Genomic DNA, 26502 nt, shown 5'->3' with positions numbered 1-26502 from the left:
AAGCTCCCTCTACACTGTCCCATCAAACACTCCCACGGCAGGTACAGTGCACAACAACAGTCTCAAACCCAGTCAAATTGCAAATCTGTTACCTTAAGCATTGCATCAAATACTCAGCTTCTGAAAACAAGGCCCAGGAAGCTGACAGGAAGGGGATCTTGTAATTAAGAGTTGAGCATATCACTCAACTCCATAAGAACTTAATAATTAGGAACAGGAGTAGGCCATATGGTCTTCGAGCCTGCCCCGCCATTCAATAAGATCATGGCTGATTATAGACCGCAACTCCACTTTCCTACCCAATCTCCATATCCCTTGATTCCCCTAGAGTCCAAAAATCTACTTATCTCAACCTTGAATATACTCACTGCCTCAGCATCCACAGCCTCTTGGGGTAGAGAATTCCAAAGATACACAACCCTGTGAGTGAAGAAATTCCTCCTCATCTCAGTCTTATCCTGAGACTATGCCCCCTGGTTTTAGACTGTCCAGCCTGGAGAAACATCCTCTCAGCATCTACCCTGTAAATCCCCCTCAGAATCTTCTATAATTGTTCTTCTAAATTCCAGAGAGTATAGGCCTATTCTACTCACTCTCTCCTCGAAAGGACAACCCTCTCATCCCAGGGATCAGGCGAGTGAACCTTTGTTGTACCGCCTCCAAGACAAGTCTATTCTTTCTCAGACAAGGAGACCAAAACTGTGCACAGTACTCCAGGTGTGGTCTCACCAAGGCCCTGGGCAATTGTAGCAAGACTTCCTTACTCTTATACTCCAACCCCTTGCAATAATAGCCAACATGCCAATTGCATTCCTTATTGCTTTGATATATCTGGGTGCTAACTCTGTGTTTCCTGTACGAGGACAACTATATCTCTCTGAACACCAACATTTAATAGTTTCTCACCATTTAAAAGATATTCTGTTTTCCTATTCTTCCCACCAAATTGGATAAACTCACATTTCCCCACATTGTATTTCATCTGCCACCTTATTGCCCACTCACTTAATTGGTCCATATCCCTTTGCAGGCTCTCTGTGTCCTCCTCACAGCTTGCTATCGTCAGTGAACTTGGATACATTGCACTCGGTCCTTCATCCAAGTCACACATATAGATTGTGAATAGCTGAGGTCCCAGCATTGATCCTTGTGGTGCCCCACCATCTCCAGCCAGGATGGTGTCTGTTGTCTGTTTTGGCTGATGGCTTGTCCATGCACACATTCAGTATTCAGGTGAAATCCTTGCCCTCTCATTATGTACACCAACAATATGCAGCCTTTGACAGTCAGCTTGGAAGCAAAAAAACTTACCGTCCTCCTAGTGAGGGATCTGTGGTCTGAAGGAAAGTAGTGGCCGGCAACAGCACTGCCTGAGCGTTAAACAAGCTGACACTGACCAGTACACATGGACTCTGGAGTAGAGGGGCATATTTACCTGTTTCCACTCAGGACCAGCAGTGAGTTGTGGGGCATTCCTTTGCCTGCTGTAGGGCTGCTGGGCAGGGTACTCTTGCGAAGAGAGGTTTGGCCGCTGTCAGCATGGCGTGATGGTGTTTAGTCAAGGAGAGGGGGAAGCAGGGAGCAGGAGGGAAGGAGAACAGTCAAGCAACAGAGTGACAATAGCAAAAAAAAAAGCAAGGGTCCATGGCAACAGATCAAGGCGAGACAGACAAAAGAAAAAAAAGGGAGAATTAAAACATATTTAAAAACGCCAGGCACTAGTTTGAAATGAGACTGATTTGGGATTCAGGAGAAGCCTCGACAATATGGCACCCAACCAAGACCACTTTACACTGCCATTTACATATCCACAGCCAGCTATAACTGCACCGTCTCACCTTCACTCACTCACTCACAGCAGCACCGACGTCGCCCTGAAGCAGCAAGACAGTTCTACTCAATTGTCGGATAATCCCGAGGGGAGTTAACGGCGGGTTACCCGGGGTCAGGAGGTTACCAGGGGTGGATTATCAGGGGGTTACCCAGGGTGGATTATCAAGGGGTTACCCAGGGTGGATTATCAGGGGGTTACCCGGGGTGGGAGGTTACCCAGGGTGGATTATCAGGGGGTTACCCGGGTGTGGGAGGTTACCGGGGGTGGATTATCAGGGGGTTACCCGGGGTGGAAGGTTACCCAGGGTGGATTATCAAGGGGTTACCCGGGGGTGGATTATCAAGGGGTTACCCGGGTGTGGGAGGTTACCCAGGGTGGATTATCAGGGGGTTACCCGGGGTGGGAGGTTACCCAGGGTGGATTATCAGGGGGTTACCCGGGTGTGGGAGGTTACCGGGGGTGGGAGGTTACCCAGGGTGGATTATCAGGGGGTTACCCGGGGGTGGATTATCAGGGGGTTATCCGGGTGTGGGTGGATTATCAGAGGGTTACCCGCGGAGGTTACTAGGGATTACCCGGGGGTTACCAGGTGCTGACTTTCCACTTCACACAGCTGGGCTCAAATCCAACCTGAAAAGATAGCGTCGGGTAACGTCTGCCTTTAACATCTCTTCTGACTTTGAAATAGTAAATGGTTCCCTCTCCTAGGGCACCGTCCCCCTCCCTTTCAAAACTGCGGTCATCACCCCCCGCCTCCATCCTCAAAATATTTGTCCTCAAACCCTCTGTCTTTGCAAATTATCGGCGCACCTCTTGTTCCTCTCTAATGTCTCTGAATGTGCTGTCGCCTCCCAAATCTGTACCCATCTTTCCAACAACTCCTGGTTGGAATTTTCCTTACCGAGTCGGGTTGGGTGCGTGCGGGCCGTGTAGCGGTTCGGTATCATGATATATTGTTCAGCCCGCCCGACCCTATTAAATGGTGCAGAACTGATGACCTCATTGATGACTCGTTTCCAACAGGGGTACTTAAAGCAGCCTTGGCCATATCGCATTTGAAGGTTCATGTAGGAGTGTGGAGGGAGGAGTGGAGAGGAGTGTCTCGTTGTGCAGAAGTATAAACATTACCTCCCAAACACAGGGGCTGCACCCTCCTTTTGCAATGACTCCCTACATATTCTTGTGGAGGGAGTCAGAGCACGCAGGATGGTCCTCGTCCCTGCTGATGTGCAGGAGAGACCTCCCCAAGAGACAAAAAGAGCCTGGCTCCAAATTGCTGAGCAGGTGAAGAGCAGGGATGTTGTAAGGCAGAACTGGGTACAGTGCAGGAAGAGATTCAATGATCTGTTGAGGTCAGGAAAGGTGAATGCAAAGCCACACTCACCTTCATCCTGCTGTGCCTATCATCATCACTCTGCCTTCCCAAGCCTACTCCTGCACATCATTACTCACACCAACATAACTTGCACGTTAACCCGTCCCTCTCTCACACTACCCACCCTCACAATCACCCTCATCCTAATGCAATCACACCAACTAAAACCGCACAAGGAGGCTATTTGGCATTGACACCCCATTCCATCATAGTCACCCTCTACAAATGTGACCCATCCATTCCTTACACTCGTGCCATCACTCTCACTCAAGTTTCTCTTTCGCTCCTTGCAGAAGAGAGTGCACAACAACGAGAGAACCAGAGGTGGCAGAATTCCATCGCATACAGCCACATGGCATACAGCCATCACTCATATGGGGACTGATGTCAGCAGCCAGTGAATGTTCATCATGTGCATAATGGTATCGTTAACCATTCTTAATATAACATTTCTAGATAATTTCTTTGCTCTCCCACAGGTCCATCAAGAGCACCGCGCCCCACTGTCCAGGAGAAAGAGGACAGTGGGGAGACTCGTCAGAGGAGCCACCGGCCTCTAAGGGTGCACCGTCACCAGACCCAAGTGCACCCAGCACCAGCGCAATTACCTACACCTCGGTGGGTCTCACGCGACAGTCACCTTGTCACAAGTCACAAGTGAGCAAGAGGAGATGGTGGAGACAGGGACAGCAGTGGAGACTCCTCGCCGGAGGGCACAGGACACCCCCAGCTCTGCTCAGCTGTATGCAGATGCTGAGCCTCGGGAGCCATCCAGAAAGACGGCGATCCTGGAGGTGCAGCAAGAAGTGCAGGGGGCTCTGACAGGTTTTGCAGCTGCGATGTCTGCAAATGTGCAGAGAATGGATGAGTCCATCTCCAACATGAGCACCACCGTGTCGCAGGCGATGGGGACGGTATGCTCGTCCATGGAAAGGATGGCCACCTGCATGGAGCAGCCACTCACATGAGCACATGCTAGCTATGGAAAACAGACGGCAGAGCCTCACAGACCTCCTCTCTAGGAAGGATCTAAACGTAGACCGGCGGTCTCATGGCTCCACTGATGAGTAGCAAGGTTCTCTCCTGCTCCTCGATCCCAGGGAAGTGCAGGTGGCCCATGCAAGGGATGATGGTGAGAGGAGACATGGAAGTGGGGGCTCCTCTCAAAGCGCTCACATTTATCCCCCCATTCAGAGCCCCAAATGCTGCCTCAGATGGCGATGGCCGAGTCTGCCCTGCATAGTCGCAGGAGCAGCAGACTTTGGTGGGGCCATCACAGGCTCCAAAACACAGTGAACATCCACCAAAAGTGTTAAAGCAGTCACTGCAGGGAAGTGAGCTGGCTGTCTCTTGGCTCCTGCCGAATGGCCTCCTCCTTCTGGAATTCGAAGCCACAGGGGTCGCACCTCGTAGAAATGCGCGAAAAAGAAAAATGACACAGAAGTAGATGCACATGGGTAAGCAAGTGGGTGTTTAAAGAAGTCTTATTGTTAAGGTTCCGTTATTGTTATGACACAAAGTATTTATTTTCACCACTTTCAGCTCATGCCCATTTATGACTGCTAATTTGGAAGTGGCTTTGTGAGTTGGAGTGAATGGTCAGACATAGCATTACCGTCAGCAATGGGGGAAGTCAGTGAGAAAAGAATGGCTGGTTCATTGTAGGGATGCTTTATGGTGTTGCTTGGGAGTGGGGGGCAGGGGACTTGACACAGCATGTGGCAGCCAGTTGTGTGCAATGTAGGAAGTTAAGTAAAGCTGACCATGATGAGCCATCCCTGGCAGCAATGTACTCTGGACCTCATGTTCCTCCTGCCCCTCAGGTTCCTCCTGCCCCTCCTCGTCGTCCAGCTGATGCTCCTCCTCTGAAGAAACAGTTATGCACTCTGCACCTTGCTCCTCCTGCAGCTCCAATCCTTGTTGCTGCGCTATGTTGTGCAGGGCGCAGCAAACAACGATGATTCTGGAGACCCTGGCTGGTGCATACTGAAGGGCTCCTCCAGATCTGTCTCGGCATCTGAAGCGCATCTTCAGCATGGGTATTGTTTGCTCTATGATAAATCTGGTGGACATGTGGCTTTCATTACACCGCTCCTGAACCTCATTGCCTGGTCTTGTCAAGGGTGTCATGAGCCAAGTCTTCAGTGGATAGCCCTTGTCTTCAAGCAGCCAGCCGGTAAGTCTGTTTGGAGGTGTGAAGAGTTGAGGGAGAGTGGAGTGGCACAGGATGAAAGAGTCAAACAGCTGCCGGGGAATCTGGTGCACACATGCATGATGATCTTCCGATGGTGGCAGACGAGCTGCAGATTGAGGGAGTGGACGTCTTTGCGGTTTACAAACACTCCTGGGTGATGATGGGGTGCCCTGATGGCCACATGTGTGCAGTCAATGACGCTCTGCACCCGTGGGAAGCCAGTCAGAGTGGCAAAGGCCAGAACCCGCTCTGTAACACTTCCTTCATCAGTGGCAAAGTTGATATAATTGTCTGACTTGTCAAACATGGCATCGGTGACCTGGGTGATGCATCTGTGGGAGGACAACTGTGAGATGCCACAAATGTCTGCTGCAGATCCCTGGAAAGAGCCTGAGGCGAAGAAGTTGAGGGTGCTGGTGACTTTGACAGTCACTGGGCAGGTGTGTCCACCCGCTCCTCTGGGCTGCAGGTCTTGCTCCAGCAATCTGCAAGTGTCTGCCCGGACCTGGTGCGATAACCTGAGCCTCCATTGAAACTGCTGCTCAGTCATGTTGAGGAAGCTCATCCTCTGCCTGTATACCCTGTGTTGGGGGTATTGCCTCCAGCGTGGGGCAGCTCTGCGCTGATGCTCCCTGTCTTGTGGAGCATCAGGGCATTAAGGAGAAGATTGTTGGTGCTGCTAGTCTGTCTGCTGCTGCTGGTGTTGGGGCTCATCGTGGTCCGATTCTGAGGACCAATGTGAGACAGTGGAAGCGGCACCCATGCTGATGTAATAGATGGCAGGTCAAGTAGTGATCAGAGGCCCGATCTGTCAATGTTGTGATAGCTACTAGCAATGTGGTGAGTGTGGATTGCGAGGTCGCAGAGAATGGCTTTCCCATAGGCAGGTAAGCAGGTGTGATGTGGGAGTATTTATTGGAATTTTCATGCTCTGCATTAATGACCTCGATCAATGGTCACAGAGCTCCCGCCTCTGGTTGACAGACGTGGTTCCCGAGCTGCATAGTTCCCGTGGTTATCCAGTGAAATTCAATGTTTGGGTAAAGTCCCTGCTAAGGGTCTCACAAGGATTTAATGAGATTAATTAGGCCGCCTGCCTCTACTGCTCAGGTCCGGCTGCCTGCCACTGGCTAACACGCCCGAGCTAAAGACGCGAAGACGCAGGATGACGGCGCATTTTCAACTCGCTCCCATTTTCTGCAACTTTCACTGCCGACCCCCCTCCCAACCTGCACGGACCCACCTCCCAACCGCACGGACCCACCTCCCAACCCGCACGGACCCCCCTCCCAACCGCACGGACCCACCTCCCAACCCGCACGGACCCACCTCCCAACCTGCACGGACCCCCCTCCCAACCGCACGGACCCACCTCCCAACCCGCACGGACCCACCTCCCAACCTGCACGGACCCCCCTCCCAACCGCACGGACCCACCTCCCAACCCGCACGGACCCACCTCCCAACCCGCACGCACGGACCCTCCTCCCAACCCGCACGGACCCATCTCCCAACCCGCAAGGACCCCCCTCCCAATCCGCACGGACCCACCTCCCAACCCGCACGGACCCATCTCCCAATCCGCACGGACCCCCCTCCCAACTCGCACACACGGACCCACCTCCCAACCCGCACGGAACCCCCCCCCCCCAACCCGCACGGACCCCCCTCCCAACCCGCACATATCTGCCTCTCACCTCTCTCCTCCTTTAAGACCCTATTTAAAACTTACCTCTTTGAGTGAGCTTTTAGTCATCCCTCCTAATATCACCTATTTTAGCTTGATGTCAATGTTTCTTTGATTATATGCCTATGGAGCACTTTAGGACCTTTTCCTATGTTAAAGGTGCAACAAGTCATTGTTGTTGGTATAAATACCCTTTCAACTTCTCGTGATAATCCTCAGTTACTGACTCACCAATCAGTGGAAACAACTGCTCAAAACCTTTGCTAGAGTCTGCCTTATCCTTCATTATAGTCTATCTTCTCTACCCTCTTTCCATGGCTCCAATACACTTTATATAATGGGGTCCCCAGAACTACACCCCCATACTTTAGCTGTGGCCAGTATAAATACCTCGCTTTAACTTTCAATGCCCCTGCTTAAATCCCAGAGTCCCATTTGTCTCCTTTAAGTTTTCCCTGCCCTTACTACCATCTTTAAGATCTCTGCATCCTTAAAATTTCTCAATTCCCCGGCTCGATTTACAGTCTTATCCTGTAGGGTGCACTTCCTCTTACTATTCATTTTCCCAAAATGTACAACTTCACGTTTCTCTATTAAACTGCAGCTGCCACCAAACTGCCCCTCCGCTATCCTGCCCACATCCTCCGGCAATGTCCTACATTTCTCCGTATAGTTTTCCATACCATCGTCAGATTTCAATATCACTGCTCTACAATCATTGATATACACACACACACATTCCCCCTCGCCCACACTCTCCCCTCCCCCCACACTCTCCCCTGCCCCACACACTCTCCCCTGCCCCACACACTCTCCCCTGCCCCACACACTCTCCCCTGCCCCACACACTCTCCCCTGCCCCACACATTCTCCCCTGCCCCACACACTCCCCCTCCCCCCCCACACACATACTCCCCCTCCCCCCACACACTCTCCCCTCTCCCACACTCCCCCTCCCCCCACACACTCTCCCCTCTCCCACACTCCCCCTCCCCCCACATACTCTCCCCTCTCCCACACATTTCCCCTCTCCCCCACACACATGCAGGGCCCTCTCCCCCCCACATGCACTGCCTCCCTTCCCCCTGACACGCATTCACCCCTCCCCTCCACACACAGGCCCCCTCTCCCTGCCACACACAGGCCCCCCCCTCCCCCGGCCCAGTCCCTACCTGTCTCTTCAGTCCGTGTGATGGTCCAGCGATGTTGTCGTGCTTGGTCAGGAACTGATTGGCTATGGTTCTGACGTTGCCCTTCTGGGAGGCGTCACGTTCCTCCTGCAGTGAGCAACACAATGCGAGGTCAGTCACCGCAGGAACACGCTGCATACCAACACCACGCAGGCCCCCGCTCATTAGGACAAGTTGTATTTCACTACGATTATCTCACACTTGTCTTGTAAGACTCCTGTGAAGCACCTTGGGATGTTTTACTACGTTCAAGGTGCGAGACAAGACTGTACTCCCCAGACCAACGACTGCTCCATCACTCAGACAGCGGCCAACCAACAATGACCACAGGGAACATCAACTGCCACTGGGCTTTCTCTGCTGGTTCCTTGCATCGTATCATTGCCCCTGGCACTCTACACCTTCAGGATTCATGTCCACACCGAGGCTCCTCTCAAATCACTGCCACCTAGCGAGTTCAGGACAGGAGCTGAGCGACACAGCACACATCCATGTCAAAAACCACATGTGGGAAAGCAACAGCTCATCTCTGAGGGATTGAGAAAACACAACGTGCCCGTTTCAAAGAAAATAAGGCCACTTTCGGGAATAGGACCCTCTCAATACACAAAGGGCAACAACCTACAACAAAGTGGGACATTTTCAGATCTTCCAAACAGCAAGCACGGACCGGAGATAGTCACACCTGTGCTGTACCTTCCCTGGGAGTGTTTGATGCGACAGTGTAGAGGAAGCTTTACTCTGTATCTAACTCCGTGCTGAACCTGCCCTGGGAGTGTTTGATGGGGCAGTGTAGAGGGAGCTTTACTTTGTATCTAACCCCGTGCTGTACCTGCCCTGGGAGTGTTTTATGGGACAGTGTAGAGGGAGCTTTACTCTGTATCTAAACACATGCTGTATTTGCCCTCGGAGTGTTTCATGGGACAGTGTAACATAGAAACATAGAAAATAGGTGCAGGAGTAGGCCATTCGGCCCTTCAAGCCTGCACCACCATTCAATAAGATCATGGCTGATCATTCACCTCAGTAACCCTTTCCTGCTTTCGCTCCATACCCCTTGATCCCTTTAGCCATAAGGGTCATATCTAACTCCCTCTTGAATATATCCAATGAACTGGCATCAACAGCTCTCTGCATATGGGAATTCCACAGGTTAACAACTCTTGAGTGAAGAAGTTTCTCCTCATCTCAGTCCTAAATGGCTTACCCCTTATCCTTAGACTATGTTCCCTGTTTCTGGACTTCCGCAATATCGGGAACATTCTTCCTGCATCTAACCTGTCCAGTTACGTCAGAACTTTATATGTTTCTATGAGATCCCCTCTCATTCTTCTAAACTCCAATGAATACAGGCCCAGTTGATCCAGTCTCTCCTCATATGTCAGTCCTGCCATCCCGGTAATCAGTCTGGTGAACCTTCGCTGCACTCCCTCAATAGCAAGAACATCCTTCCTCAGATTAGGAGACCAAAACTGAACACAATATTCCAGGTGAGGCGAAACTAAGGCCCTGTACAACTGCAGTAAGACCTCTCTGCTCCTATACTCAACTCCCCTAGCTATGAAGGCCAACATACCATTTGCCTTCTTCACCGCCTGCTGTACCTTGCATTCCAACTTTCAATGACTGATGTACCATGACACCCAGGTCTCGTTGCACCTCCGCTTTTCCGAATCTGCCGCCATTCAGAAAATATTCTGCCTTCGTATTATTGCCACCAAAATAATAACCTCACATTTATCCACATTATACTGCATCTGCCATGCATTTGCCTACTCACCTAACCTGTCCAAGTCATCCTGCAGCCTCTTAGCTTCCTCCTCACAGCTCACACTACCACCCAGCTTGGAGATATTGCACTCAATTCCTTCATCTAAATCATTAATGTATATTGTAAATAGCTGGGGTCCCAGCACTGAGCCCTGCGGCACCCCACTAGTCACTGCCTGCCATTCTGAAAAGGACTCCCGTTTATCCCGACTCTCTGCTTCCTGTCTGCCAACCAGTTCTCTATCCACGTCAGTACATTGCGCCCAATACCATGTGCTTTAATTTTGCACACCAATCTCTTGTGTGGGACCTTGTCAAAAGCCTTTTGAAAGTCCAAATACACCACATCCACTGGTTCTCCCTTGTCCACTCTACTCGTTACATCCTCAAAAAATCCGAGAAGATTTGTCAAGCATGATTTCCCTTTCATAAATCCATGATAACTTGGACCGATCCTGTCACTGCTTTCCAAATGCGCTGCTATTTCATCTTTAATAATTGATTCCAACATTTTCCCCACTACTGATGTCAGGCTAACCAGTCTATCATTTCCTGTTTTCTCTCTCCCATCTTTCTTAAAAAGTGGTGTTACATTAGCTACCCTCCAGTCCATGAGAACTGATCCAGAGTCGATAGATAGAAACATAGAAAATAGGTGCAGGAGTAGGCCATTCAGCCCTTCGAGCCTGCACCGCCATTCAATGAGTTCCTGACTGAACATGCAACTTCAGTACCCCATTCCTGCTTTTTCGCCATACCCCTTGATCCCCCTAGTAGTAAGGACTACATCTAACTCCTTTTTGAATATATTTAGTGAATTGGCCTCAACAACTTTCTGTGGTAGAGAATTCCACAGGTTCACCACTCTCTGGGTGAAGAAGTTTCTCCTCATCCCGGTCCTAAATGGCTTAACCTTTATCCTTAGACTGTGACCCCTGGTTCTGGACTTCCCCAACATTGGGAACATTCTTCCTGCATCTAACCTGTTTAAACCCGTCAGAATTTTAAACGTTTCTATGAGATCCCCTCTCATTCTTCTGAACTCCAGTGAATACAAGCCCAGTTGATCCAGTCTTTCTTGATAGGTCAGTCCCGCCATCCCGGGAATCAGTCTGGTGAACCTTCGCTGCACTCCCTCAATAGCAAGAATGTCCTTCCTCAAGTTAGGAGACCAAAACTGTACACAATACTCCAGGTGTGGCCTCACCAAGACCCTGTACAACTGTAGTAACACCTCCCTGCCCCTGTACTCAAATCCCCTCGCTATGAAGGCCAACATGCCATTTGCTTTCTTAACCGCCTGCTGTACCTGCATGCCAACCTTCAATGACTGATGTACCATGACACCCAGGTATCGTTGCACCTCCCCTTTTCCTAATCTGTCACCATTCAGATAATAGTCTGTCTCTCTGTTTTTGCCACCAAAGTGGATAACCTCACATTTATCCACATTATACTGCATCTGCCATGCATTTGCCCACTCACCTAACCTATCCAAGTCACTCTGCAGCCTCATAGCATCCTCCTAGCAGCTCATACTGCCACCCAGCTTAGTGTCATCCGCAAATTTGGAGATACTACATTTAATCCCCTCGTCTAAATCATTAATGTACAGTGTAAACTGCTGGGGCCCCATGGAAAATGATCACGAATGCATCCACTATTTCTTGGGTCACTTCCTTAAATACTCTGGGATGCAGACGATCTGGCCCTGGGGATTTATCGGCCTTCAATCCCATCAATTTCCCTAACACAGTTTCCTGCCAAATAAGGATTTCCTTCAGTTCCTTCTTCTCACTAGACCCTCGGTCCCCTAGTATTACGGAAGGTTATTTGTGTCTTCCTTAGTGAAGACAGAACCAAAGTATTTATTCAACTGGTCCGCCATTTCTTTGTTCTCCATTATAAATTCAGCTGAATCTGACTGCAAGGGACCTACGTTTGTCTTGACTAATCTTTTTCTCTTCACATATCTATAGAAGTTTTTGCAATCAGTTTTTATGTTCCCAGCAAGCTTCCTCTCATACTCTATTTTCATCCTCCTAATTAAACCCTTTGTCCTCCTCTACTAAATTATAAAATTCTCCCAGTCCTCAGGCTTGCTGCTTTTTTGGCCAATTCTTCCTTGAATTTAATACGCTCCTTAATTTCCCTTGTTAGCCACGGTTCAGCCACTTTCCCCATTTTATTTTTACTCCAGGCAGGGATGTACAATTGTTGAAGTTCATCCATGTGATCTTTAAATGTTTGCCATTGCCTATCCACTGTCAACCCTTTAAGTATCACTCGCTAGTACATTCTAGCCAATTCACATCTCTTACCATCGAAGTTACCTTTCCTTAAGTTCAGGACCCTAGTCTCTGAATTAACTGTGTCACTCTCCATCTTAATAAAGAATTCTACCATATTATGGTCACTCTTCCCCAAGGGGCCTCACACAATAAGATTGCTAATTGGTCCTTTCTCATTACACATCACCCAGTCTAGGATGGCCATCCCTCTAGTTGGTTCCTCGACATATTGGTCTCGAAAACCATCCCTAATACACTCCAGGAAATCCTTCTCCACCGCATTGCTACCAGTTTGGTTAGCCCAATCAATATGTAGATTAAAGTCGCCCATGATAACTGCTGTACCTTTATTGCACGAATCCCTAATTTCTTGTTTGATGCTGTCCCCAACCTCACTACTACTGTTTGGTGGTCTGTACACAACTTCCACTCGCGTTTTCTGCCCTTTGGTATTCCGTAGCTCCACACATACCAATTCCACATCATCCAAGCTAATGTCCTTCCTTCCTATTGCGTTAATCTCCTCTTTAACCAGCAACGCCACCCCACCTCCTTTTCCTTTCTGTCTATCCTTCCTGAATGTTGAATACCCCTGGATGTTGAGTTCCCAGCCTTGGTCACCCTGGAGCCATGTCTCCGTGATGCCAATTACATCATACCCATTAACAGCTATCTGCGCAGTTAATTCGTCCACCTTATTACGAATACTCCTCGCATTGAGGCACAGAGCCTTCAGGCTTGTCTTTTAACACACTTTGCCCCTTTAGAATTTTGCTGTAATGTGGCCCTTTTTGCTTTTTGCCTTGGGTTTCTCTGCCCTCCACTTTTACTATTCTTCTTTCTCTCTTTTGCTTCTGCCCCCATTCTACTTCCCTCTGTCTCCCTGCATAGGTTCCCATCCCCCTGCCATATTAGTTTAACCCCTCCCCAACAGCACTAGCAAACACCCTCCCCCTAGGACATTGGTTCCGGTCCTGCCCAGGTGCAGACCGTCCGGTTTGTACTGGTCCCACCTCCCCCAGAACCGGTTCTAATGTCCCAGGAATTTGAATCCCTCCCTTCTGCACCACTCCTCAAGCCACGTATTCATCTGAGCTATCCTGCGATTCCTACTCTGACAAGCACGTGGCACTGGTAGCAATCCTAAGATTACTACTTTTGAGGTCCTACTTTTTAATTTAGCTCTTAACACTCTAAAATCGTAGAGGGAGCTTTAATCTGTATCTAATCCATGCTGTACCTGCCCTGGAAGTGTTTGATGGGACAGTGTCGAGGGAATTTTACTTTGTATCTAACCCGTGCTGTGCCCGCCCTGGGAGTGTTTGATGGGACAGTGTAGAGGGAGCTTTACGCTGTATCTAACTCTGTGCTGTACCTGCCCCGGGAGTGTGTGATGGGACAGTGTAGTGGGAGCTTTACTCTGTATCTAACCCCCTGTACCTGCCCTGGGAGTGTTTGATGGGACAGTGTAGAGGGAGCTTTACTCTGTATCTAACCCATGCTGTACCTGCCCTGGGAGTGTTTGATGGGATAGTGTAGAGGGAGCTTTACTCTGTACCTAATCCGTGCTGTACCTAACCTGGGTGTGTTTGACGGGACAGTGTAGAGGGAGCTTTACTCTGTATCTAACCCCGTGCTGTACCTACCTTGGGAGAGTTTGATGGGAAATGTAGAGGCAGCTTTACTCTGTATCTAACCTGTACTGTACCAGCCCTGGGAGTGTTTAATGGGGCAGTGTAGAGGAAGCTTTACTGTGTATCTAACCCGTGCTGTACTTGCCCTGGGAGTGTTTCATGGGGCAGTGTAGAGGGAGCTTTACTCTGTATCTAACCCGTACTGTACCTGCCCTGGGAGTGTTTGATGGGACACTGTAGAGGGAGCTTTACTCTGTATCTAACCCAGTGCTGTACCTGCCCAGGGAGGGTCTGATGAGGCAGTGTGGAAGGAGCTTTACTCTGTATCTAACCTCCTGCTCTACCTGCCCTGGGAGTGTTTGAAGGGACTGTGTAGAGGGAGCTTTACTCTGTATCTAACACCATGCTCTACCTGCCCTGGGAGTGTTTAACAGGACAGTGTAGAGGGTCAATGTGGACACAGGATCAGTGAGTCAGGGGTCACTGTGTACACAGGGTCAGTGATGACAGGAGTCACTGTGTACACAGGGTCAGTGGGGACAGGGGTCACGATTTACACAGGGTCAGTGGGGACAGGGGTGACGGTGTACACAGGGTCAGGGGTCACTGTGTACACAGGGTCAGTGGGGTCAGGGGTCACTGTGTACACAGGGTCAGTGGGGTTAGGGGTCACTGTGTACACAGGGTCAGTGGGGTCAGGGGTCACTGTGTACACAGGGTCAGTGGGGTCAGGGGTCACTGTGTGCACAGGGTCAGTGGGGACAGGGGCCACTGTGTACACAGGGAAGGCTACTCTCTATCTGTCGAGAGAGTAACTCACTTGTTTATCTGGCTGCCTGGTTAGTGTCTCACGGCCTAAAATGTCCTAAAATATAAAAACACAGAAACAAATCCATCAGTAAAGCTCAGGATCAATTCTCTATACATTGCAACAGGCAATCGTCTACCCCGGAAGCATTTTCAACATGTATATATGGCAGACATGCCCTGCACCAAATCCCGGAAGTTCGCCTATGCCAATGACACAGCACAGCTGAGACAGGCGTCAACGCTAGAGGAAGCAAGTCGAATGCTCACAAGCGAGCTGGACCTACTGGAACACTATTTCCAGACCTGGCGTCTCCGCCCCAATCCAGTGAAGACAGGGAGGGCTCAGGTGGAAAATGTATTATAAATAATAGTTCAAAAACAAAGGAAAGGGAAGAGAGTAGAGTAACAGTCAGAAATTGTGCTTTTGGCACTACAGGTAAAGGGAAAATTAAATGATGTAATGTGATAAAAGCAGGAGAAGTAAGAAACATGTGAGTAAAACATCAGAGCTGAAGGACAGGTTACAGTGTGTGGCCCAAAAAAGCATTATTTTTCTAAATGCAAGGAATATAAGGAATAAATTGAATGAACTGCACGTGGAGGAGTAGCCTTAGTGATTAAAGGATGAAATCACTTCAATGATAAGAGGATATAACAAGAGGCAAGCAGGCAGTGGAGACTTCAAGGGCAGCATTAAGAAACATGAAAGGATTTAAGACTGTGGTGGGAGTTGTGAATCGGCCCCCTGGTAGCAGCTGTGAAGTGCTAATTTGTATAAATGCAGAGATTAGACACGCATGTAGCAAAGGTGGAATGATTTTAATGGGGGATTTTAACTTTCATTGAATGAGGATAAACAGACTAGCACCTGTCAGAATGGTAGTGAATTTCTTGAGTGTGTACAGGTTAGTTTTCTGCAACAATACGTCCTGGAACCAACAAGGGGGCAGGCCATATAAGATTTAGTCATGGGTAGATTTAGTAATGAGTAATGAGCCAGATTTAGTTAACAGCCTAACGGTGCGTGAACATTTAATAGCGACCATAACATGATTAAGTTCAGCGTAGTGTTTGAAAGGGAGAAACACGAAACAGCGACTGAGGTTCTAGATTTAGGTAAGGCCGACTTCAACGGGATGAGACAGAGACTGTCCACAGTAAACTGGGACAACCGGTTAATGGGTAAAACAACAGGAGGTCAGTGGGAAATGTTCAAACAAGAATTTAAGGGGATACAGAACCAGTTTATACCCCTGAGGGGCAAGAGCTGTACTTGCTGAAAAAACAGCCATGGACGACTAAAAGTAAAAGGAAAAGCATACAAACATGTGAAAACTAGCACACATTCTGGCGATTAGGAAAGATGCAAAGAACAACAAAGAGTCACAAAACAGGTAGCAAGAGCTACAAAAAGGGAATATGAAAAGAAACTAGCAAAAGATATCAAAATCAACACAACAATGGGCCTGAAATTCTGCTAGAGGTCTTCCCATGGGCACACAAAAGAAAAAATGTAAAAAAACTGCGCACTTACCTGTTGCTGCTGCGCCCGCTCGAACTTTCGAGCCCAAGGCCTTCACTTCTACGCATCGGAGCACGTGCACGTTGGGACATGCGCAGGGCTGGAGCCGTAGTCACATGGCTCTGGGCAGCCAATCAAGGTACAATATTTTCCCATTCATAATAATGGGAGCTCCGTAAGTTGAAATTCCCATTATTATGAATGAGAACCCCCACCCCCACACCGAAACACCCCAAAAAAATCAATAAAAAATAGAAAAAAACACGACATATTTAAGAATTATTTAAATTAAAGTTCTTATAAAAATATTTTCCCAACTTTTTTTAAAGATGCCTTAAAATAAACTTACTGTAGTGGGGAGGGTTTTTAACAATAAAGTATATTTTCATATGTGGTTATTTAATTTAATTTTAATGTTTTTATGTATTTTTAAACACTTGCGCCTGTAAAGGTAGGCTATACGCCTGCTTTTGCAGATGCAAGATTTTAAAGGACATTTGCAGGGCAAGATATTGGTAAATATCGGAAATCTTGCCCTGCAAGTGTCCTCACTCCCGATATGCGCGAGATCTGTCAAGCCAGAAACTTGACAGATTGGAAAAGTCGGTTTTCAGCGCATGCGCGTTGCGCGCTGAAACTCGGCTTTTCCAATGCCTTCCCGGAACTTCGTACGGACCCGGGACATCGGAATTTCAGGTCCATTGTTTTACAATTATATTAGGAAAAAGAAGGGTAGTCAGGAGCAATCTTTGCCTCTTGAAAACTGACAATGGTGATCGTGTCAATGATAATCAGGAAATGATGGACATGTTGAATAATTACTTTGGATCAGTATTTACAGTAGAGCATGCCAGAAATCCAAAAGGAACTAATATTGAATCAGGGACAGCAACTCAACAAAATTAACGTAAGCAAATTAACAGTAATGAAGAAAATAATGACACTAAAGAGTGACAAGTCCCCAGGGCCAGATGGCTTCCATCCCAGGGGTTTAAAGGAGGTAGGTGAGCACATTGCAGATGCCCCAACTATAATCTTCCAAAGTTCAATCGATTCAGGAACCGATCCTTCAGATTGGAAAATTGCGCATATCACTCTGCTATTTAAGAATGGTGAGAGAGGGAAACCAGGGATATTAGACCAGTCAGCCTAACATCTGTTGTCGGGAAATTACTAGAGTCTATAATTAAGGGTCGGGTGACTGAACAGCTCAAAGATTTTCAGCTCATCAAAGACAGCCAGAATGGAATTGTGTAAGGTAGGTCATGCCTGACGAACCTGATAGAATTTTTTTGAAGAGGTGACTAAAGTAGTGGACAGGGGAATGTCTATAGATGTTATTTATCTGGACTTCCAGAAGGCATTTGATAAAGTCCTTCATAAGAGACTGTTAACTAAGGTTGAAGAACATGGAAGTGAAAGCAAATTATTGACTTGGTTAGGAAATTGGCTGAGCGGCAGGAGACAGAGAGCATGAATAATGGATAGGTACTCAAATTGGCAGGATGTGACTAATGGCGTCCAGCAGGGATCTGTGTTGGGGCCTCAACTATTCACATTATTTATTAATGACTTAGATGATTGGATGGAGAGCCACATATCCAAATCTGTTGATGACAAAGATTGTAGGCAATGTAGATAAAAGCATAAAATTACAAAGGGATATTGATAGAAGATTAAATGAATGGGCAAAACTATGGTAAATGGACTTGAACATAGTTAAATGTAAGATCATCCACCTTGAACCTAAAAAGGTTAGAACAGGGGACTTTCGAAATGGTGAAAAGCTAAAAACAGTGGAGGTCCAAGGGTGTTCAGGTACATAGATCATTAAAATGTCATGGACAGGTACAGTAAATAATCAGAAAGGCTGCTTGAATGCTGGTCTTTATATCTGGAGGACTAGAATACAAGAGGGTAGAAGTTATGCTACTGCTGTACAAAGTCCTGCTTAGTCCACACCTGGAGTATTGGCAGGAATACGAGGAAAGGATTGACAAACGAGTGTGATGGAATACTCTCCACTTGCCTAGATAAGTGCAGCTCCAACAACACTTGAAGCTTGACACCATCCAGGACAAAGCAGCCCACTTGATCGGCACCCCATCCACCACCTTAAACATCCACTCCCTCCACCACCGGCGCACCGTGGCTGCAGTGTGTACCATCTACAAGATGCACTGCAGCAACTCACCAAGGCTTCTTCAGCAGCACCTCCCAAACCGCAACCTCTACCACCTAGAAGGACAAGGGCAGCAGGCGCATGGGAACACCACCACCTCCACATTCCCCTCCAAGTCACACGCCAACCTGACTTGGAAATATATCGCCGTTCCTTCATCGCAGACCCTGGAATTTAGAAGGTGAAGGTGTGATTTGATCAAAAGTTCAAGATATTAAGGGGAACAGATACATTTACAGATAGTTACATCAGGAAGTCTTGTTTAGGGGAAGTAGCTTTAGTGGAAGCACCTTCACCACACGGCAAGGCCGGCATTTATTGCCCATCCCTAATTGCCCTTGAGGTGGTGGTGAGCCACCTTCTTGAACCGCTGCAGTCCGTGTGGTGAAGGTACTCCCACAATGCTGTTAGGGAGGGAGTTCCAGGATTTTGACCCAGCGACGGTGAAGGAACGGTGATATATTTCCAAGTCAGGATGGTGTGTGACTTGGAGGGGAACGTGGAAGTGATGATGTTCCCATGCACCTGCTGCCCTTGCCCTTCTAGGCTGTGGTTTGGGAGGTGCTGTCGAAGAAGCCTTGGCGAGTTGCTGCAGTGCAGCTTGTAGATGGTACACACTGCAGCCACGGTGCGCCGGTGGTGGAGGGAGTGAATGTTGAAGGTGGTGGATGGGGAGCCAATCAAGCGGCTGCTTTGTCCTGGATGGTGTTGAGTTTCAAGTGTTGTTGGAGCTGCACTCATTCAGACAAGTGGAGAGTATTCCATCACACTCCTGACTTGTGCCTTGTAGATGGTGGAAAGGCTTTGGGGAGCCAGGAGGTGAGACACTCGCCGCAGAATACCCAGCCTCTGACCTGCTCAGTATTTATGTGACTGGTCCATCAATGGTGACCATTAGGGTATTGATGGTGGGGGATTCGGCAATGGTAATGCTGCTGTTGAATGTTATGGGGCGGTGGTTAGGCTCTCTCTTGCCTGGCACTTACATGGCGCAACTGTTACTTGCCACTTATCAGCCCAAGCCTGAATGTCGTCCAGGTCTTGCTGCATGCGGACATGGACTGTTCCATTATCTGAGGAGTTGCGAATGGAACTGAACACTGTGCAATCATCAACGAACATCCCCACTTCTGACCTTATGATGGAGGGAAGGTCATTGGTGAAGCAGCTGAAGATGGTTGGGCCTAGGACACTGCCCTGAGGAACTCCTGCAGCGATGTCATGGGGCTGTGTTGAATGGCCTCCAACTACCACAACCATCTTCACTGGCTGAAGTCATGCCCAGCACAAAGGGAGAGTTTTCCCCCTGATTCCCATTGACTTAAATTTTATTAGGGCTCCTAGATGCCACACTCGGCCAAATGCTGCCTTGATGTCGAGGGCACTCACTCCCACCTCACCTCTGGAATTCAGCTCTTTTGTCCATGTTTGGACCAAGGCTGTAATGAGGTCTGGAGCAGAGTGGTCCTGTTAGAAGCCAAACTGGGCATCGGTGAGCAGGTTATCATATCATAGAAATTTACAACACTGATTTGCCGTCCGACAAAGAGCTATCGAAGCGTAATCCCATTTTCCAGCTCTTGGTCCATAGCCTTGTAGGTTACGGCACTTCAAATGCATATCCATGTACTTTTTAAATGTGGTGAGGGTTAGGATTAAAATGCCTCTACCATCCTTTCAGGCAGTGAGTTCCACACCCCCACTTATGTATGCAACCCTATGTAACCAGTATTATACCGCCACCAGAGAGCGTACCTGTTGGAGTCCCAAGGGATCCCAGCATCCCTTGGGAGCACTGTATATAAGCAGGTCTTCCATGCTGTATCAACACTCTGGAATTAGAATAAAGGAACCAAGGTCACACTTACTCATGTCTACAGTACTCAGTTACACTACCTTATTATGGACACAACAACTGGCGACGAGATAACGAACCATCACGCAAAAATGATAAGAACTGTTGGTATCCTGGAGAAATTCTCAGAAGGGGACGATTGGGAGGCCTTCATGGAGCGATTCGACCAATACTTCGTGGCCAACGAGCTGGAAGGGGACGACAACGCTGCCAAACGAAGGGCGATCCTCCTCACTGTTTGCGGGGCAACAACCTATGGCCTCATGAAGAATCTTCTTGCTCCGGTGAAACCAACAACCAAATCGTATGAAGAACTGTGTACGCTGGTCCGGGAGCACCTAAATCCGAAGGAGAGCGTTCTGATGGCAAGGTATCAATTTTACACGTCAATGGTTTGAAGACCAGGAAGTGGCGAGCTACGTCGCCGAATTAAGGCGCCGTGCAGGACATTGCGAATTCGATGGATTCCTGGAGCACATGCTGAGATTTTTGTGCTTGGCATTGGCCATGAGGTTATCCTTCGCAAATTATTCACTGTTGAAACACCGAACCTGAGCAAAGCCATAACGATAGCCCAAGCATTTATGTCCATCGGCGATAACACCAACAAATTTCGCAGCATAAAGAGGTTTCGGCAAGTACTGTACACAAAGTAACGTCATTTTCAAGCAGGAATGCATATGGCAGAATGTACACACCGGCAGCTGCACGACCTCAGATGACCAAGATTCCGCCATCAAACGTTAATGCGAGGCAGTTAACACCTTGTTGGTGCTGCGGAGGTGATCATCGAACCCCTCAATGCCGCTTCAAACACTGTGTGCAAAGGCTGTGGAAGTTCGAGGAGGCGGAGCGGCAGCGTGGGGAGGCCTACAAAGGCCCAACAGGCGTCGGGAACCAGCTGGTGCAGCAGCAGGGAGGGAAAACAAAAAAGTAGAAAGAAATCGAAGGGTGACATCACAGCCAACGGGGTAAGTGATTGGCTGATTCTTTATCAGTCGATAACCTTTAGCATTGTTGTTACCAAATTAAGTTAATCTAAAGGTTAAGTCATGGTAGGAGAGCTCGGGCACCGAGCTTCCAGTGTCCCTGACAACGACATGTGCGGGAAGTGTATCCGGCTGCAGCACCTGACAGACCGCATTGTGGAATTGGAGCTGCGGGTGGATTTACTCTGGGGCATCCGCGATGCTGAGGACGTCATGAATAGCACGTTTAGTGAATTGGCCACACCGCAAGTAAAAGGTACACAGCCAGATAGGGGTTGGGTGACCAACAGGAAGAGCAGTGGAAGGAAGGTAGTGCAGGGATCCCCTGTGGTCATCCCCCTGCAAAACAGATACACCGCTTTGAGTACTGTTGAGGGGGATGACTCATCAGGGAAGAGCAGCAGCAGCCAAGTTCATGGCACCATGGATGGCTCTGCTGCACAGGAGGGCAGGAAAAAGAGTGGGAGAGCTATAATGGTAGGAGATTCTATTGTAAGGGGAATAGATAGACGTTTCTGCGGCTGCAATCGAGACTCCAAGATGGTATGTTGCCTCCCTGGTCCAAGGGTCAAGGATGTCTCGGAGCGGCTGCAGGACATTTTGAAGGGAGAGGGTGAACAGCCAGTTGTCGTGGTGCATATAGGTTCCAACGATATAGGTAAAAAACGGGATGAGGTCCTACAAGACGAATTTAGGGAGCTAGGAGCTAAATTAAAAAGTAGGACCTCAAAAGTCGTAATCTCAGGATTGCTTAGCAGTGCCACGTGCTAGTCTGAGTAGGAATCGCAGGATAGCTCAGATGAATACGTGGCTTGAGGAGTGGTGCAGAAGGGAGGGATTCAAATTCCTGGGACATTGGAACCAGTTCTGGGGGAGGTGGGACCAGTACAAACTGGACGGTCTGCACCTGGGCAGGACCGGAACCAATGTCCAAGGGGCAGTGTTTGCTAGTGCTGTAGGGGAGGGCTTAAACTAATATGGCAGGGAGATGGGAACCAATGCAGGGAGACAGAGGGAAGTAGAATGGGGGCAGAAGCAAAAGATAAAAGTAAAAGTGGAGGGCAGAGAAATCCAAGGCAAAAAACAAAAAGGGCCACATTACAGCAAAATTCTAAAGGGGCAAAGTGTGTTAAAAAGACAAGCCTGAAGGCTCTGTGCCTCAATGCGAGGAGTATTCGTAATAAGGTGGACGAATTAACTGCGCAGATAGCTGTTAATGGATATGATGTAATTGGCATCACGGAGACATGGCTCCAGGGTGACCAAGGCTGGGAACTCAACATCCAGGGGTATTCAACATTCAGGAAGGATAGACAGAAAGGAAAAGGAGGTGGAATGGCGTTGCTGGTTAAAGAGGAAATTCACGCAATAGTAATGAAGGACATTATCTTGGATGATGTTGAATCAGTATGGGTGGAGCTATGGAATACCAAAGGGCAGAAAACACTAGTGAAAGTTGTGTACAGACCACCAAATAGTAGTAGTGAGGTTGGGAACAGCATCAAACAAGAAATTAGGGATGCGTGCAATAAAGATACAGCAGTTATCATGGGCGATTTTAATCTACATATTGATTGGGCTAACCAAACTGGTAGCAATGCGGTGGAGGAGGATTTCCTGGAGTGTATTAGGGATGGTTTTCCAGATCAATATGTCGAGGAACCAACTAGAGGGCTAGCCATCCTCGACTGGGTGATGTGTAATGAGAAAGGGCTAATTAGCAATCTTGTTGTGCGAGACCCCTTGGGGAAGAGTGGCCATAATATGGTAGAATTCTTTATTAAGATGAAGAGTGACACAATTAATTCAGAGACTAGGGTCCTGAACTTAAGGAAAGGTAACTTCGATGGTATGAGATGTGAATTGACTAGAATAGGCTGGCGAGTGATACTTAAAGGGCTGACTGTGGATAGGCAATGGCAAACATTTAAAGATCACATGGATGAATTTCAACAATTGTAACAAATAATTCAACAAATAAAACGGGGAAGGTGGTTCAACCGTGGTTAACAAGGGAAATTAAGGCTAGTGTTAAATCCAAGGAAGAGGCATATAAATTAGCCAGAAAAAGCAGCAAACCTGAGGACTGGGAGAATTTTAAATTCAACAGAGGAGGACAAAGGGTTTAATTAGGAGGGGGAAAATAGAGTATGAGAGGAAGCTTGCTGGGAACATAAAAACTGACTGCAAAAGCTTCGATAGATATGTGAAGAGAAAAAGATTAGTGAAGACAAACGTAGGTCTCTTGCAGTCAGATTCAGGTGAATTTATAATGGGGACAAAGAAATGGCGGACCAGTTGAATAAATACTTTGGTTCTGTCTTCAAGAAGGAAGACACAAATAACCTTCCGGAAATACTGAGGGACCGAGGGTCTAGTGAGAAGGAGGAACTGAAGGAAATCCTTATTAGGCGTGAAATTGTGTTAGGGAAATTGATGGGATTGAAGGCCGATAAATCCCCGGGGCCTGATAGTCTGCATCCCAGATTACTAAGGAAGTGGCCCGAGAAATAGTGGATGCATTGGTGATCATTTTCCAACAGTCTATCGACTCTGGATCAGTTCCTATGGACTGGAGGGTAGCTAATGTGACACCACTTTTTAAAAAAAGGACGGAGAGAGAAAACGGGTAATTATAGACTGGTTGGCCTAACATCAGTAGTGGGGAAAATGTTGGAATCAATTATTAAGGATGAAATAGCAGCGCATTTGGAAAGCAGTGACAGGATCGGTCCAAGTCAGCATGGATTTATGAAAGGGAAATCATGCTTGACAAATCTTCTAGAATTTATTGAGGATGTAACTTGTAGAGTGGACAAGGGAGAACCAGTGGATGTGGTGTATTTGGACTTTCAAAAGGCTTTTGACAAGGTCCCACACAAGAAATTGGTGTGCAAAATTAAAGCACATGGTATTGGGCGTAATGTACTGACGTGGATAGAGAACTGGTTGGCAGACAGGAAGCAGAGAGTTGGGATAAACGGGTCCTTTTCAGGATGGCAGGCAGTGACTAGTGGGGTGCCGCAGGGCTCAGTGCTGGGACCCCAGCTATTTACAATATACATTAATGATTTAGATGAAGGAATTGAGTGTAATATCTCCAAGTTTGCAGATGACACTAAGCTGGGTGGCGGTGTGAGCTGTGAAGAGGACGCTAAGAGGCTGCAGGGTGACTTGGACAGGTTAGATGAGTGGGCAAACGCATGGCAGATGCAGTATAATGTGGATAAATGTGAGGTTATCCACTTTGGTGGCAAAAACACGAAGGCAGAATATTATCTGAATGGCGGCAGATTAGGAAAAGGGGAGGTGCAACGAGATCTGGGGTGTCATGGTACATCAGTCATTGAAAGTTGGCATGCAGGTACAGCAGGCGGTGAAGAAGGCAAATGGTATGTTGGCCTTCATAGCTAGGGGATTTGAGTATAGGAGCAGGGAGGTCTTACAGCAATTGTCCAGGGCCTTAGTGAGGCCTCACCTGGAATATTGTGTTCAGTTTTGGTCTCCTAATCTGAGGAAGGACATTCTTGCTATTGAGGGAGTGCAGCGAAGGTTCGCCAGACTGATTCCCGGGATGACAGGACTGATATATGAGGAGAGACTGGATCGACTGGGCCTGTATTCACTGGAGTTTAGAAGGATGAGATGGGATCTCATAGAAACATATAAAATTCTGACGGGACTGGACTGGTTAGATGCAGGAAGAATGTTCCCGATATTGGGGAAGTCCAGAACCAGGGGACATAGTCTAAGGATAAGGGGTAGACCATTTAGGACTGAGATGAGGAGAAACGTCTTCACTCAGAGAGTTGTTAACCTGTTGAATTCCCTACCGCAGAGAGTTGTTGATGCAAGTTCATTGGATATATTCAAGAGGGAGTTAGATATGGCCCTTACGGCTAAAGAGATCAAGGGGTATGGAGAGAAAGCAGAAAAGGGTGCTGAGGTGAATGATCAGCCATGATCTTATTGAATGGTGGTGCAGGCTCGAAGGGCCGAATGGCCTACTCCTGCACCTATTTTCTATGTTTCTATGTTTCTAATTTCTAACAATGGGACACCTCCAGCGAACGTACAGACGAGCTGCAAACCACCACGTTGCAGGAGATCGATCCATGGCAGATCAAACTGAAGTCGCGACTCGAACCGAGGAGGCAGAAGTGTATGAGTTACACACCTTCACCACAAAATGTCCACTGATCATGTTAAAAGTCGAACTGGACGGAATTCCAGTATCCCTGGAACTGGACACGGGTGCAAGTCAGTCTATCATGAGCAAAAAGGCTTTCAACAGGCTGTGGTGCAACAAGGCACACAGGCCCAAGCTGAGAACTTACACCAAAGAGCCGATCCCTGTAATTGGCAGCGCAGCAGTAAAAGTCTCCTATGATGGAGCAGTGCACGAACTCCCACTATGGATTGTACCAGGTGATGGCACCACATTGTCTGAGCTCTTTCGTCCGTCGACGACACCTCATGTGCCCAGGTTCTGAGCAAGTTCCCGTCGTTGTTTGAGCCAGGCATCAGAAGTTTCTCAGGGGTGAAGGTGCAGATCCATTTGGTTCCATCCACCACAAGGCACGTGCGGTCCCATACATGATGCGAGAGAAAATAGAGATCGAGCTGGACAGGCTGCAGCGAGAGGACGTCATCGCGCGGGTGGAGTTCACCGAGTGAGCCGGTCCAATTGTTCCGGTCCTAAAGGGCGATGGCATCATCAGAATTTGTGGGGACTATAAAGTAACGATTAACTGTTTTTCGCTGCAGGACCAGTACCCGCTACCCAAGGCAGACAACCTATTTGCGACGCTGGCAGTAGGAAAGACATTCACCAAATTGGATCTGACCTCGGCCTACATGACGCAAGAGCTGGCGGAATCTTCGAAAGGCCTCAAAGGCACAAAGGTCTGTTCATCTACAATAGATGCCTGTTTGGGATTCGATCGGCTACGGCAATTTTTCAAAGGAACATGGAGAGCCTGCTAAAGTCGGTTCCGCGCACCGTGGTTTTCCAGGACGACATATTGATCACATGTCGGGACACCATCGAACACTTGCAGAACCTGGAAGCGGTTCTAAGTCGGCTAGATCGTGTAGGACTCAGGTTGAAACGCTCAAAGTGTGTTTTCCTGGCGCCAGAGGTCGAGTTCTCAGGGAGAAGAATCGCGG

General features: G+C 48.2%; 1 protein-coding gene across 3 annotated transcripts in view; it reads right to left on the bottom strand.

The window, feature by feature from the left end:
* The window catches only part of mical3a (microtubule associated monooxygenase, calponin and LIM domain containing 3a), a 637446-nt gene that overhangs the window by 298175 nt on the left and 312769 nt on the right, over positions 1 to 26502 (bottom strand). For 2 of the 3 annotated variants that reach the window (XM_070900720.1, XM_070900722.1), the window contains exons 15-17: positions 14796 to 14840; positions 8263 to 8367; positions 1436 to 1531 (exon numbers count right to left, since the gene is read on the bottom strand). In XM_070900720.1, the coding sequence (XP_070756821.1) occupies positions 1436 to 1531; positions 8263 to 8367; positions 14796 to 14840 (246 nt within the window). The remainder of the gene's footprint in view (positions 1 to 1435; positions 1532 to 8262; positions 8368 to 14795; positions 14841 to 26502) is intronic. The other variant, XM_070900721.1, reaches the window with a different exon arrangement.

Source organism: Pristiophorus japonicus, chromosome 15 (genome assembly GCF_044704955.1).
Source record: "Pristiophorus japonicus isolate sPriJap1 chromosome 15, sPriJap1.hap1, whole genome shotgun sequence".
Taxonomy (NCBI): Eukaryota; Metazoa; Chordata; class Chondrichthyes; family Pristiophoridae; genus Pristiophorus; species Pristiophorus japonicus.
This window is presented reverse-complemented; position numbering and strand designations above follow the sequence as displayed.